This window comes from Eutrema salsugineum, unplaced genomic scaffold, assembly GCF_000478725.1.
Source record: "Eutrema salsugineum unplaced genomic scaffold, Eutsalg1_0 scaffold_4, whole genome shotgun sequence".
In the NCBI taxonomy this organism is placed as follows: Eukaryota; Viridiplantae; Streptophyta; class Magnoliopsida; order Brassicales; family Brassicaceae; genus Eutrema; species Eutrema salsugineum.
In genome coordinates this window covers 7,539,758-7,553,592 of record NW_006256686.1, presented here as the reverse complement: position 1 = coordinate 7,553,592, position 13,835 = coordinate 7,539,758, and the positions used below count along the sequence as shown (strand labels likewise).

General features: G+C 34.4%; 2 protein-coding genes across 3 annotated transcripts; both read left to right on the top strand.

The window, feature by feature from the left end:
• Positions 1 to 1,146: 1,146 nt before the first annotated feature.
• Positions 1,147 to 2,984, top strand: LOC18013816. 2 transcript variants are annotated; one of them, XM_024153791.1, is made up of 5 exons: positions 1,155 to 1,228; positions 1,420 to 1,585; positions 1,674 to 1,788; positions 1,873 to 1,987; positions 2,204 to 2,984. In XM_024153791.1, the coding sequence occupies exons 2-5, from the start codon at positions 1,485 to 1,487 to the stop codon at positions 2,899 to 2,901; spliced, it is 1,029 nt and encodes a 342-aa protein (XP_024009559.1). In that variant the 5' UTR covers positions 1,155 to 1,228; positions 1,420 to 1,484; the 3' UTR covers positions 2,902 to 2,984. The 2 variants fall into 2 exon arrangements, with proteins under 2 accessions (XP_006418809.1, XP_024009559.1); XM_006418746.2 differs by having other exon boundaries at positions 1,147 to 1,585.
• Positions 2,985 to 4,612: 1,628 nt separating this feature from the next.
• Positions 4,613 to 5,597, top strand: LOC112084432. The gene is made up of 2 exons (XM_024153567.1): positions 4,613 to 5,349; positions 5,417 to 5,597. The coding sequence occupies exons 1-2, from the start codon at positions 4,613 to 4,615 to the stop codon at positions 5,595 to 5,597; spliced, it is 918 nt and encodes a 305-aa protein (XP_024009335.1).
• Positions 5,598 to 13,835: the final 8,238 nt, after the last annotated feature.

Genomic DNA, 13,835 nt, shown 5'->3' with positions numbered 1-13,835 from the left:
AGTTTATCTTTTTCTCTTCTTTTTCTACTTCGTTTTTCCCTTTTTCCCTTTTTCTGTTTTCTTTTTTGGTTTTTTCCTCTACGTCCTGCTAGAGTATTTGGCATCTCTTACATTATTCCAAAAATAAACAGAATTCAGAAAGCCATCTTTAAAACAAGCAAAAAAAACAAAAGACTTAAAACCTGTTCATTAGACAATGAAGATGATTTATGATATGTTGATATGGTTTTAATCACGTTAAATAAGGAAGAATAACTGACAACATAAAACAACAACATATAATCGAGGAACACTACTACTGGTACTGAAAAAACAGAAAAAAACAATAGAAAAAACGAAAAATTGATTTATAAAAAATAAAGACGGTAAACAATACAACAAAAAGCCGACCAATGTAGAAACCAAACCACAATTGAGCTTAAGATACATTTAAAAAAGTAATATATTTATATATAGCTCTCAATTTAAGCTAGGATTTCCCACATCACATATATATATTTTTTTTTCAGATAATCTCGCTCAACAGATAATCCGATTAACGAATAAAGAGGAATTAGTTACCTAGATAGAATGAGAGATCTTATAGCGAAAATTTTACTTTGCATATATTATATATGATATGATTCTAAATGTTTTTTTGATTAAATTCCAATTTTTAAATTTTCGTTATTTTCTATTTTAAATATTTTTTGATTAAATTTCGATTTTTCATAATTTTATTAAATTTAAATGTTTTTTGATTAAATTTCGATTTTTAACAGTTTTTTAATTAATTTACGATTTTTAATATTTTTATTTAATTACGTTTTTTAATATTTTTATTTAATTACGATTTTTAATATTTTTTAATTAATTTACAATTTTTAATAATTTTGTTATTAAATTTAATTTAAAAAATATAAAAAAAGATAAAGGGTAATTAGCCACCCTAAAATTGAATAAGAGAGCTTTAATTCAAAATTTTACTTTGCTATGATTATCCAACGTATTTCCTGCGAAAAAGGTTTTTTTCGTGCTTCGAACCTAGCACCTGCCTCTTATTTAAACGCAAAACGACAGTTCACAAGACGAGGGGTAAAATAGTCAAATCACAAAACTGGTTCGGTTTTAGAAAACTGGTCCCCGAAATCAAAATCACACACCATTTTTCAGAAGGAGCTATGACGGCGACGATGGAGACGTAGTAACTACGGAGATTCCCCGAAGATGGAGATGTGATGCATCCATGGTGAGCTCCCTTCGGATAAAATTTCAAAAAACAAGTTTCAGAGCTTCAAAGCTTCAGATCTGTTTTCTTCTTCCTCCTCCTTCGTAGTCCTTGGATCGGTTAAAAACGATCTTAAAAGCTGCAAAAACCACCATTTCGCCGACTTCTCTGACCGGAAAATTGAATGATTGGTTCGTTTCTTCGATTTGTAGCTGAGTGTCACTTAGGCGCTGAAGAAAGCATCCGAGTTTTAAGAAGCTGAAGAAGAGAAAAAAAAATGCCGAGGCCTGGTCCTAGACCTTACGAGTGTGTGAAACGAGCTTGGCATAGCGATCGTCACCAACCCATTAGAGGTTCAATTATCCGCCAGATTTTCAGGTTTTTTCAACTTACCTCTTTAACTCTCTAGGGTTTCTAAATTTGTTTCTTAATTTGATGGGTTTTTTTTTTGCTGTTTGGATTACAGGCTAGCCATGGAAGCACACAGTGGAGCGACGAGGAAGAACAAAGAATGGCAGGAGAAGCTTCCTGTCGTTGTCTTGAAAGCCGAAGAAATCATGTACTCTAAAGCCAATTCCGAGGTTTTTAACTCTCTTTTTTTGTGTACATTTCTCACGAAATTTATTGTGTTTTTTTGCTGACTTTGGATTTCGGTTTTTCATTAGGAAGAGTATACAGATGCTGATACTATGTGGAATAGGGTGAATGATGCGATTGACACCATTATTAGGAGAGATGAAAGCACAGAAACTGGCCCTCTTTTGCCTCCTTGTGTTGAAGGTGATTTGCCTTTTATTTAATTTTGCATATTCAACTGTTTTCTAAAAGGCTATGCATTTTAAAACTGCTTAGAAGTTAGTGAACTTGTTACAGTGAGGTTTGGGATTGAACAAGCTTGCTTAAAAGCCAAATCCTAGGAAAAAGTTGTGTGCTTTCTACTGTTGATTTTGTTTAAAAAGTTGTTGTTTTTCTTTTTGTTGTTGTTGTTGTGGCCAGCTGCTCTTAACCTGGGATGCATTGCTGTAAGAGCTTCAAGAAGCCAACGACATAGTAGCATAAGGACTTACCTCGGTCCAAAAATCCAAGAACCGGTTTCTGCGTCTGCTAATGAGCCGTCATACCATCATGAATATCATCATCAAGCTCAAAACCCCACCAAACCAAGCCATACCGGTCAAGCTGCGATCCCTGTAGATGTTCTTGATGACAGCAACAAGCACGTAGCTCCTCCTGGTTACCCATTTCTACATGAATCAATGCAGATGCATCAGAAGCCATTGGCAAGAAAACTAGCGACCAGCACTTCTCCAGCTCCAGCTCCAATCAACTTGGGTTCGGTGTATCCTTTGTATTACGGAGGAGGTAATAATCAGACGCAGCAAGTGGACATGTCTTTTAGAGTCCCTGAAACGCCTATAATCATTGGCATGCCTATCGGTATAAAGGCCCCTGAAGAAGCAGCAACAGAGAGTCTCTGTGATTTATCCTTGAGGCTTGGTATATCTTCAGAACCACCCTCTACAAGAATAGATGCCGGGTCTAGTCGGGCTTACCGAGGAAGAAACCAAGAAGAGTTGTGTTTGTTCTCTGAGGTGAAGAAGAATGATGTGTTTGATTGGTTTTCAAATTATGAAGGTCAGGATTCAGATTCGAGAGTTAAAAAGCACAAAACGTTTTGTGGAGACTCCCTCTAGGATTTGCTTAGTTTTTTTTTTTACTCAAAATCTTGTAAAAGCCTCAGGTTTATTGGTTAATATTATTGACTCTACTAAGTCCAAACGAAGATCGATTATTCTCTGCATCGGACCTAAAAAACACTGAGGTTGCTGCTCTGTTAACATCAATACGGATGAAAGTAACTTCACCACTTTTGGCTTTGGTTAGTACAAAGTCTCTTTGACACACTGATTCGAATAACGAGACTGTCCTATGAAAATAAAAAGTTCAATCCTTTTTAACACTTTTTCATTTTAAATGTCTTAGAAAAAGAAAAAAGAATTATGTTTAGAGTCTTTAGACTTGCTTATTAGTTTTATTACATTCTAATTTTTTTGTTTCAGATGCGAATCCTCCTTACATGTGTACATATTAGTCTAGGAGATAATTAAACAAAAAAAGTTGATGTGTCGTTAAAAGAGGAAATTTTTTTAGAATCTCTAGCTTTTCTGTCTTGAATTTAAGAATTTTCTATGTGAATTTTCTTTATGTTGACCAAAGGGAAAAAAAAAACAAATACTGTTATAAACAAATGGACTTCTAGTAACCGGCTCATTAACCATCAGGTTAATGTCTCATGGCCTATTAGGGTTTCTGATACATTAGTTATGTAATGTATATATACACTGCTTATGGAAATAATAAGATTAGAGTTTTTTTCCCTTAATACGTTATCAGCACGAAGCTCAACTTCAAACGATCATATCTCTCAAAATACAAGGAGTTAGAAGGCGATCTACATATCATTTTGAAGCCCTGGAAGAGAAGAATCTAGTGGTGAAAACCGCTCCTCAATCCGACACCAGACGCGCCCTCAAGACTCAAAACAATCGGCGCTGTCCCACCTTAGCGGGTGATTCTTTCCAAGCGGTGGTTCCTCCATTGTAGCAGCTGTTCGTCCTCCCTTCTGGCCATCATCAGCAGGAGTTTCTAGTAGATATCTGTGGTCTTTAGCTCCCAGATCATAAGCCGGTCAGAAATCCATTTGGCGAAAAGGTATTATCTAAAACTATAGATCCTAATCAAAGTTTTGGTTTTTTTTTTTTTTTGAAAACCCTAATATGGATCGGTTCTTTTCATTCATGATTCTTCATCGTCTTTTTCGTTTTTAAAACCATAACCAAACCGATCCTCTTTCTTCTTGTCAAAACCATAATTGGTTTTATTTTTCCTAATCAGCTTTATCATATAAAACCTAAACCCTAATGCTTTGTTCAAACCCTATACCGATCGGTTTTTCCTAATAAAAATTAAACCCTAGCAAATCCGTTTAGTTTAATCCCTTAACCGATTAATAACCTTAATAACCGGTTTCCAAAATTAAATCTAATTTAACCGGTTTTGTTGTTTAATCGATCATTCCGATCGGTTTAAGCTTAATCGGTTAATTTCAAATTAGTTTCCAAAATCAATCTCTAGATTGCCTAAACCCTAAACCCTTAAAAAAAAAAAAAAAAAAAAAAAAAAAAAACCAATGTTTATCTATTAGAGCTAAATTTGGAAACACTAGTAAACCGGCTAGGTTATAAACCCTAAGGTTCGATTTTAGAGTTCCCTTATATAGCAAGTTTCCTAAAATAGCAAGTTTCCTGAAATGGAAAGTTTTCCCAAGAATACCTTAAATCCCTTATTCCAATGATCATAGTCTCATACTATTGATTATTTAACATAAATTATTATATGTTTCAGATGTCAAACATTCAGAAAGTCGAATATGAGGCACTCACTGTCTCCGGAGATAACTACCTCAAATGGGCCCTTGACACCAAGATCTACCTCAACTCAAAAAGTCTGGGTGAATGCATCAAAGATCCCAACACCGCGACTCAAACAGAACGGTACTCGGCGATATTTATTATCCGCCATCACCTCGCTGAGTCTCTCAAGCAACAATACCTCACTCTTGAGGATCCACTCGAACTTTGGGTGGCACTGAAAAAGCGATATGACCATCAGAAAACGGTCATACTGCCCCAAGCCAAGTTCGACTGGAAGAACCTACGGTTCGAAGATTTCAAATCCGTCGAAGAATTCAATTCCGAACTCTTTCGGATAGTTGCACTCATAAAACTATGTGGCGAGGAGGTCACTGATAAGGATATGCTAGAGAAAACATTCTCTACTTTTGGCACTCCCAATGTTGTTCTCCAACAACAATACCGTGCCATGAATCATAGCACCTATGAGGATTTGATATCTTGCTTACTGCTTGCTGAGAAGAACAATCAGCTTCTGTTGAGGAACAGTGCCATGCGGCCTCCAGGATCAGCCCCATTGCCAGAAGGAACCAGAAAAGAGTCCAACTTCGTCCAACGTAACAGATCCTCAGATCGTGGACGTGGACGTGGAAATGGACATGGACTGCGCGGCAAAGGACGCGGTAGACCGAACCAAGATAACCGACCTAACCTCAGTTTTTGGTCGGGGTAAGGGTCGTGGTATCAACAAACCGACCCAAAGAGGCAGTTCATCTAGACCAACTCCTTGCTCAAGATGCGGAATGACTAATCATTGGGTCAAGAACTGCCGTACTTCCAAATATCTTGCTGAGCTCTACCAGAAGTATGGGAAAGATAATCATGAGGCTAACCTGGTTCATCAAGTCAATGAAGATGACTCAAAGGATGATAAGATTGATGGCATGGATTATGAGCTCTCCGACCTTCTTGATTGATCTCAAAAAATCTGAATTTGTTTTTCATTACTCCTTAAACTTTTATCTTTTGTTTTTGGGATTTATTGTCTTTACTTTGGATTTTTAAGACCTTTTGCTTTTACATTTTAATTTATGGAGTAATGTTTTATTTACATCTCATTTTTGCATGTTATTGAATTATAATTCTTGTTTAATGAAGATATGCAAGACAATATGGATATCATTGTGGATAGTGGATCGAGCCACACCATTCTAAAAGACAAGAATTACTTCATAAATTTAGTAATCAAAACCGCAAATATTAGCACTATAGCGGGTAGTTCGAGCCTAATAGAGGGCCATGGCCAAGCTAATGTGTTGTTATCAAATGGCACATATCTAGACATCTCTGATGCCTTATACTCACCCAGTTCTAAGAGAAACCTATTGAGTTTCAAAGACATAAGATTGAATGGTTTCCATATCGAAACTCAGGATGAAGGGAACAAAGAGTTTTTAATTATCACTAAAATGATAAATGGTCATAAACAAGTTTTTGAAACTATACCCGCCGTATCTACTGGCATTTACCATGCTAAAGTCAGTATGATTGAGGCTAATGCTGCTATCAAAGCACGGTTTTTAGATTACACTATTTGGCATGATCGCCTGGGTCATCCCGGTGCGAACATGATGCGTAAATTAGTCCAGAATTCTAAAGGGCACAGCCTTAAACCAAATGGTATTTTTCCCTCAGCACCTCAAGTGCACAGCTTGCTCACAAGGGAAACTGATTACCCGACCTTCACCAGTCAAAGTGTCTAAAGAGACCTTGAACTTTCTGGAAAGAATCCAAGGAGACATATGTGGACCAATTCACCCACCTTGTGGGACATTCAGATATTTCATGGTCCTCATTGACGTATCGACCCGCTGGTCGCATGTCTGTCTGCTCTCTTCTAGGAACCAGGCTTTTGCTAGGTTATTGGCCCAAATCATCAGATTACGAGCCCATTTTCTAGACTTCCCATTAAAGACTATACGTCTTGATAATGCTGGTGAATTCACTTCCCAAGCGTTTAATGAATATTGTATTTCCATGGGGGTAAGTGTTGAACATCCCGTTCCACATGTCCATACACAAAATGGATTAGCTGAATCCTTCATTAAACGAATTCAATGGGTTGCTAGACCATTACTCATGAGGTCACAACTCCCGGTCTCAGCTTGGGGACACGCAGTCTTACATGCCGCTGAACTAATACGCATACGACCATCTAGTGAGCACAAATATTCACCATCCCAATTGCTAACGGGTCATGAGCCAGACGTCTCCCATATTAAAATATTTGGGTGTTCAGTCTATGTACCCATTGCACCACCACAGAGGACTAAAATGGGATCTCAAAGGAGGATGGGAATATATGTTGGTTTTGATTCTCCCACCATCATAAAATATCTCGAGCCAACTACAGGATATCTGTTTAAAGCCAGATATGCAGATTGCCGATTTGATGAATCGGTATATCCTAGATTAGGTGGTGAGACAGACAAGCTGGTAAAAGAACTTTCATGGAATCAAACATCCACACAATGGCAAGATCCTCGGACTCTAGAATGTGATTCAGAGGTCCAAAGAATTATACATTTACAAAAGCTAGCTAATCAATTGCCAGATTCCTTTGCTGACCCGAACAAAGTTACCAAATCGTACATACCAGCTTGTAATGCACCAGTACGAATATATGTCCCCTCAGGGAAAAGTCAAGTTGCTACAGAGTCTGACGCACGTAAGAAACGTGGCAGACCACCAGGTTCCAAAGATAAGAATCCCCGGAAATCAAAGAAAGGTGCAATGATTGAAACCGGGATTCAAGAGAACACGGATACAGCCTCAGCTGATACTTACCCTATCGAACCATCTCAAGAGGTTTGGGACGCCAAAACTCAAGGTTCTGAAGGGATTGATAATAATGAGATCTCAATCAATTATATCATATTCGGTTCTCTATGGAACAGAAAAGATGTCGACATCAATGAAACTTTTGCATACAAGATAGCACTTGAGATTGCGCACACGCAAGAGGATCTAGAACCCACGTCTATAATTGAGTGCACTCGTAGATCAGATTGGCTGAAATGGAAAGAAGCCATAAACGTGTAGTTGAATAGTTTAAAGAAACGGAATGTGTTTGGTCCGATCTTAAGGACATCATTCGATGTTAAACCAGTGGGAAACAAATGGGTCTTTGTGCGTAAAAGAAACGAACTCGGCGAAGTCGTTAGATACAAGGCACGCCTTGTAGCACAAGGATTCTCACAGAGACCCGGAATCGATTATGAGGAGACTTATTCTCCAGTGGTGGATGCAACTACATTTCGATTCCTCATAAGTCTGGCCATAAGAGAAAACTTAGATTTGCGGTTAATGGATGTTGTAACCGCATATCTTTATGGACCACTGGACAGTGAAATCTATATGAGATTACCAGATGGTATTGAGCTCAAAGATAAGCATGCATCTCGTGATAAACACTGCATTAGGCTGAACAAATCCTTATATGGACTGAAACAAAGCGGACGTATGTGGTATAACCGGTTAAGCGAATATCTCATCAGAGAAGGCTACGAAAACGATCCGATCAGTCCATGCATCTTCATCAGAAAATATCAAAACAAAGGATTTGTAATCATAGCAGTATACGTGGATGACTTGAACATCCTCGGAACATCTGGTGAAATCGCCCAAACAGTTGAATGCTTAAAAGCAGAGTTTGAAATGAAAGACCTAGGCAAAACTAAATTCTGTTTGGGATTACAACTTGAGTACGTCAATGACGGAATCCTTGTGCATCAATTGGCATACACTGAAAAGGTACTCAAGAGATTCAATATGGACCAGGCCCACCCATTAACCAGCCCAATGGTTGTGAGGAGCCTTGGATTGGATAGTGATCCATTCGGTCCAAAGAAGGACGATGAAGAAATCCTCGGTCCTGAAATGTCATACCTCAGTGCTATAGGAGCATTAATGTACTTGGCTAGTCACACTAGACCAGACATCTGCTTTGCCGTGAGCCTCTTAGCTCGCTTTAGTTCGTGTCCAACTCAAAGGCACTGGAACGGTATTAAGCACATCCTTAGATACCTTCAAGGTACTAAGGACTTGGGATTATTTTATTCTAACCATAACAAGGATGGTTTAGTTGGTTTTGCTGATGCAGGATATTTGTCAGATCCGCACTGTGCCCGGTCTCAAACCGGTTATGTTTTCACGCATGGAGGAACAGCCATATCTTGGAGATCCATGAAGCAGACTATTGCCGCTACCTCATCCAACCATGCGGAAATCTTGGCCATTCACGAAGCTAGTAGAGAGTGTGTTTGGTTGCGGTCCATGACTCAGCATATCCGATCAGATTGTGGTATGGACGAAGATAAGGAGCCTACGGTGATGTATGAAGACATTGCAGTTTGTATCGCTCAACTCAAGGACGGCTACATCAAAGGTGACCGGACGAAGCATATTCTGCCCAAATTCTTCTTCACTCATGAGCTACAGAAGGATGGTCAGGTCAAGGTTCAGCAAGTCCGATCAAGCGAAAATTCAGCCGATCTATTCACTAAATCATTACCGACTTCTACACTCCGGAAGCTCATTCATCAGATAGGAATGTGTAGACTTAGAGATCTACAGTGATGCCTAAACCAGGGGGAGTAATGCGTGTTGTACTCTTTTTCCTTCACCATGGTTTTTCCCACTGGGTTTTCCTGGTAAGGTTTTAATGAGGCAACGTTCCCCAGCGCATTATAGAGATCCCGGTTTTATGACAGGCACGGTTACCTTGTCCAAGGGGGAGTGTTATAAACAAATGGACTTCTAGTAACCGGCCCATTAACCATCAGGTTAATGTCTCATGGCCCATTAGGGTTTCTGATACATTAGTTATGTAATATATATATACACTGCTTATGGAAATAATAAGATTAGAGTTTTTTTCCCTTAATAAATACAAATATGTTAGGTAGTTTTAAGCCTATGTCAAAAAAAATTTGTTAGTAAAATATTGTTCGATTTGGTCCATCAGGCAAAACTCGCATTATTTTTGAGCTCTTCTTTAAAAGTTTCATACTAATTGATATGGGATGTAATTAATCTATTAAATCATTTTTGTTAAAAATTCTGATGAGCCACTTGGATTGATTTTCCAATATTCCTTCCTTCAAAAATTAATCTCCTACAACAAGTATGATTAGACATGTTTTAAAGTTTGATCGGTTACTTTTTGTTATTTTAATGTGGTGAAAATAAGAAAAAGGTTAATTTTTTAAAAAAAGTCAATTTTTTTTAAAAAGTCAATTTTTTTTTAAAAAAAACTAATTTTTAAAGAAAATTTAAAGCTTAATTAATATCATTTTAATACATATTTCATGTCAGGATAATTTTAATAAAAATATATAATTTTTATGTGTGACGCATTTTTTTTTCTAGACCTGAATCTCATGATAATGTCGTGATAGTATTTAGAAGTTGATAAAAAAAAAAGGTGTGTCTAGAAACTAAATTAGTCAGTCAATGTATACATTGAGCTAAACATAAACATTGGTTAGCTTGGTGGTAATTTAGGGTAAGGGGGGGGGGAAATTAGAAAAGATAAAAAAAACAGAACAAAGTATTTGATTTTAAACCCATAGCATGATGTACTTTGTTGTAAACCGTTATACCACCAGAGCTAATGAATATTTTTCTTGAAATTAGTCTCTAATATCGTCCTATGCTTCATATGCTTCTAGGAAGTCTAACTTTATCATCAAGTCCAAAGATTCATCATCCCTTAATCTCTTGATTGGCTGAATATGGCTTCACCCCCTATATTCATGATTTTTAGTTTCTAAATGCACATCTATATGTCTATGCGATGCAAAATTCAACAAACCATGCATTTATTAATTACTCTCAAGCATTATGCCCAAATCACCAAACCATCTGAATATACTTCACAAACCTTACGAAGAACCATAAGTAAATGCATTGATGAGTTCATTCGTGTAGTAGAACCTGCTTTAGATGATCAATCAAGAGAATGAATAAAGAAACCATAAGCCCAAAACTCTAAAACCAATTCATCATACCAACTTACCCCAAGTCCTAGATATTACTAGAGACTAGATACATTAGTATGCGTTAAGCCCAAACTAGGAACACCCAACTCCATGAATCTCTAACTCTCAGCTGTAACGTACATGCCAACGTATTTCATGGACATTATCTAAGAAGTGAAGCAATAAACATAAATCAAGAAATCTACTAATAGCTACAAGAGAGTCCACACTTAAAAAAAAAACTATAGAAGAAGGCTCATAAGCAGCCCAAATATACCTGAAAATCAGAAGATACACCAAAATAAATGGGGGAGATCAAGAGTGAATAATTTTTCAATAAAATCACGATTTATTGAAATTAAACCTATATGGTATGAATAAAATCACTTTACATAGTATAAATAGAAAAACGAAAAACATGGAGTTTCAATGGTATTTATAGAGATGATGATTGAAATACTTGAGAATCTTGGAAGTTTATGTGTCCTTGTGTTGAGAAATGTAAGAATTTGGAATTAAATTGTCATTGTATTGTCGATTTTTGTCATGATAGATTGAAAAACGTGAGAATCTTGAAAACATTTGTCATTGTATTGTCAAATCTTATAATTTTATATATTAACGAATTTTTGTTTTATTAATATATTAAAGTTATCCAATTGCATGGGTTAGTTCTTGTGTTTTAAAATATAGTTTTAGTGTATATAGGCCAGTATTACCTATATGTATATTACGAGTGTAGGTAAACTTATGATGGTGAAGGTGAACGTATGATGTTAGAACTTAGAAATGAACATACAGTATGTTGTTTCTATGAACGTATATATTGAGTGAATTTAGAAATAAAACCATGTGCTTACGTATGAGTTAATTCCTAACATTCAATGTCCATTTTCATCTGTAATTATAGAATCATTTTTTCATTGTATTGTTAAGTTCTGCCACATTGTTAATTTTCTTAATATTAATATCAGTAATAATTTTTTTTTAACACTAGATCTATTATTATATTATAAATTATGAGAATATATTATATCGACAATTCTACAATTGACAATTCTTCCGCCCGCATACACACCACACAGATCTTCTTACACCACATTGAAGATCTTATATAAAGTTGTCTCCATTAATCTGTATTTGTTATTGCATTTTTCGGGACTTGAAATTCATATTTATTAGTGTAGAATATTAATGAACCTTTATAAAACTTTTATCAATTTCAGTAATAATTAGACTAATATCTGCACATACGCGCATAGTTTTTATTATGAAAAATAATATATTCTTATATGAATTCATAAATATAAAATACTTTCTATATAATATATTATTTCGTAAATATAATAATTATGTATTTTTCTGTTACAAAATTTTAATACTACACTGATTTGGGAAAGATTATATCAGATATTGATATTTTATCATGTGAAATAAAGAAAAAAGTCACACTAATCAAACATAATTCTCTAATTTTCTCATATTTATTTCTAATTTTCTTTATTTCTTTTTTTTACCTATAACTAAATAAAAAAGAATACCCCAATACATCACACACAAATGTTTACTTGTATTTCTTATATTCCTCACCACTAATGAATTATATTTCTCTTCCTTCTCTCAAACATATGTGGCCAACTCCTCCATCTAGAACTCTTTAAAACCTGCAAAATTGCGTTCTACTCCTCCGCAACCATGATTGTCAAATTATTTATCACGCTTTCGCTAAAATAAATTCATTCATTTTTCACGTTGTATCTCAAGATATATTTGAGTCAAATATAATTTTATGAGAGATAAAAAAATGATTTGGTTTTGTCATATTAATATATAAATAAATAGACTCTTCATATTCTCCAAATATTTAAAATTATTAATTTAATTGGTGTCGACACATATTATTTCAAAATTTATTGATATAGCTGATGTGGCAGAAAGATGGAGAAAACTCACCTCTTTTTATATATACTATGTGAATACCCGCAAGTTATGTGCAGGTTTTTCTTTTTAAAATTTTCAAACTTTTTTTATATTTTTGTAAAAATTAATATAATCATTACTTGTTACTTACTTACTTGTTAATATTTTATTCTAAAAAATTATAAAATATTAATACATATTGAATATTATTTAGTAATTTAAAGTTATATTAAGATTAATAAATATCATTCAATATTTTTAATTAGTTATAACATAAATTTTTGTTTAACATTTACAGAAATATTAATTGATAGTCAATTAATTAAAAAAAATAAAATTAATATAATCATCATTTCATTTGTTACTTGTCAGTATTTTATTATAAATAATCTTAAAAAATTAATTTAAAATACATCTTGAATATTATTAAGTAATCTAAATATTATTAAGTAATCTACAATTATATAAAAATTAAATACATATCTATCAATATTTTTAATTAGTTATAACATAAATTGTTATTTAAAATTAATATAAATTTTAATTAAGAGTCAATTAATAAAATAAACTTTTCATATTCTTTCATTGTTTTAAAATTTAATATTAAAATTTATTAATTAAAATTTAAGGACATGTGTCAACCTATCTATGCTGATGTGTCAATCATATGGTGAAAGTTGAGCAATTTTTATATATAAGATGATTAAATATATATATATATATATATATTGATTGTTGGTGATATATTGTTTTATATTAATAGATGTTCTTATTGTATTTTATTTTTTATTTAAATTGGATAACATTAAAAAAAATTAGTTTTAGTTAGGTATAAATTCAAAATAAATTAAAATTTGAATGATCAATCGTAAATAAAAAAGCTTATTTTCAGAATAGTTTAATAGCATCCCTTCAAATGTAAGACTATCCATTCATTCGTTTTGAAAATGGAAATAAACAACTATATATTGAAACGGAATTTTTATTTTCATCTTCCAAATGATAGACTATAGTAGATAGTTAAGGATAGTTTAAATGGTTGACGAAATTAAACAACGACGAACGATGCTATTCACAGCTATTTGGTGCGGTTGGTCATGGTATATATTAACGTTTTTCTCTATACTAAAAAAACCTTTGGCCTCATTTGATAAAATTAAGAAAACAGAAAAAAAAAAACATTGTCATTGCAGCGTGAATGTCTCACTGTTACCGTCGCCCACTTAGACCATTATGGTCCTTTCAGTTTGTTTT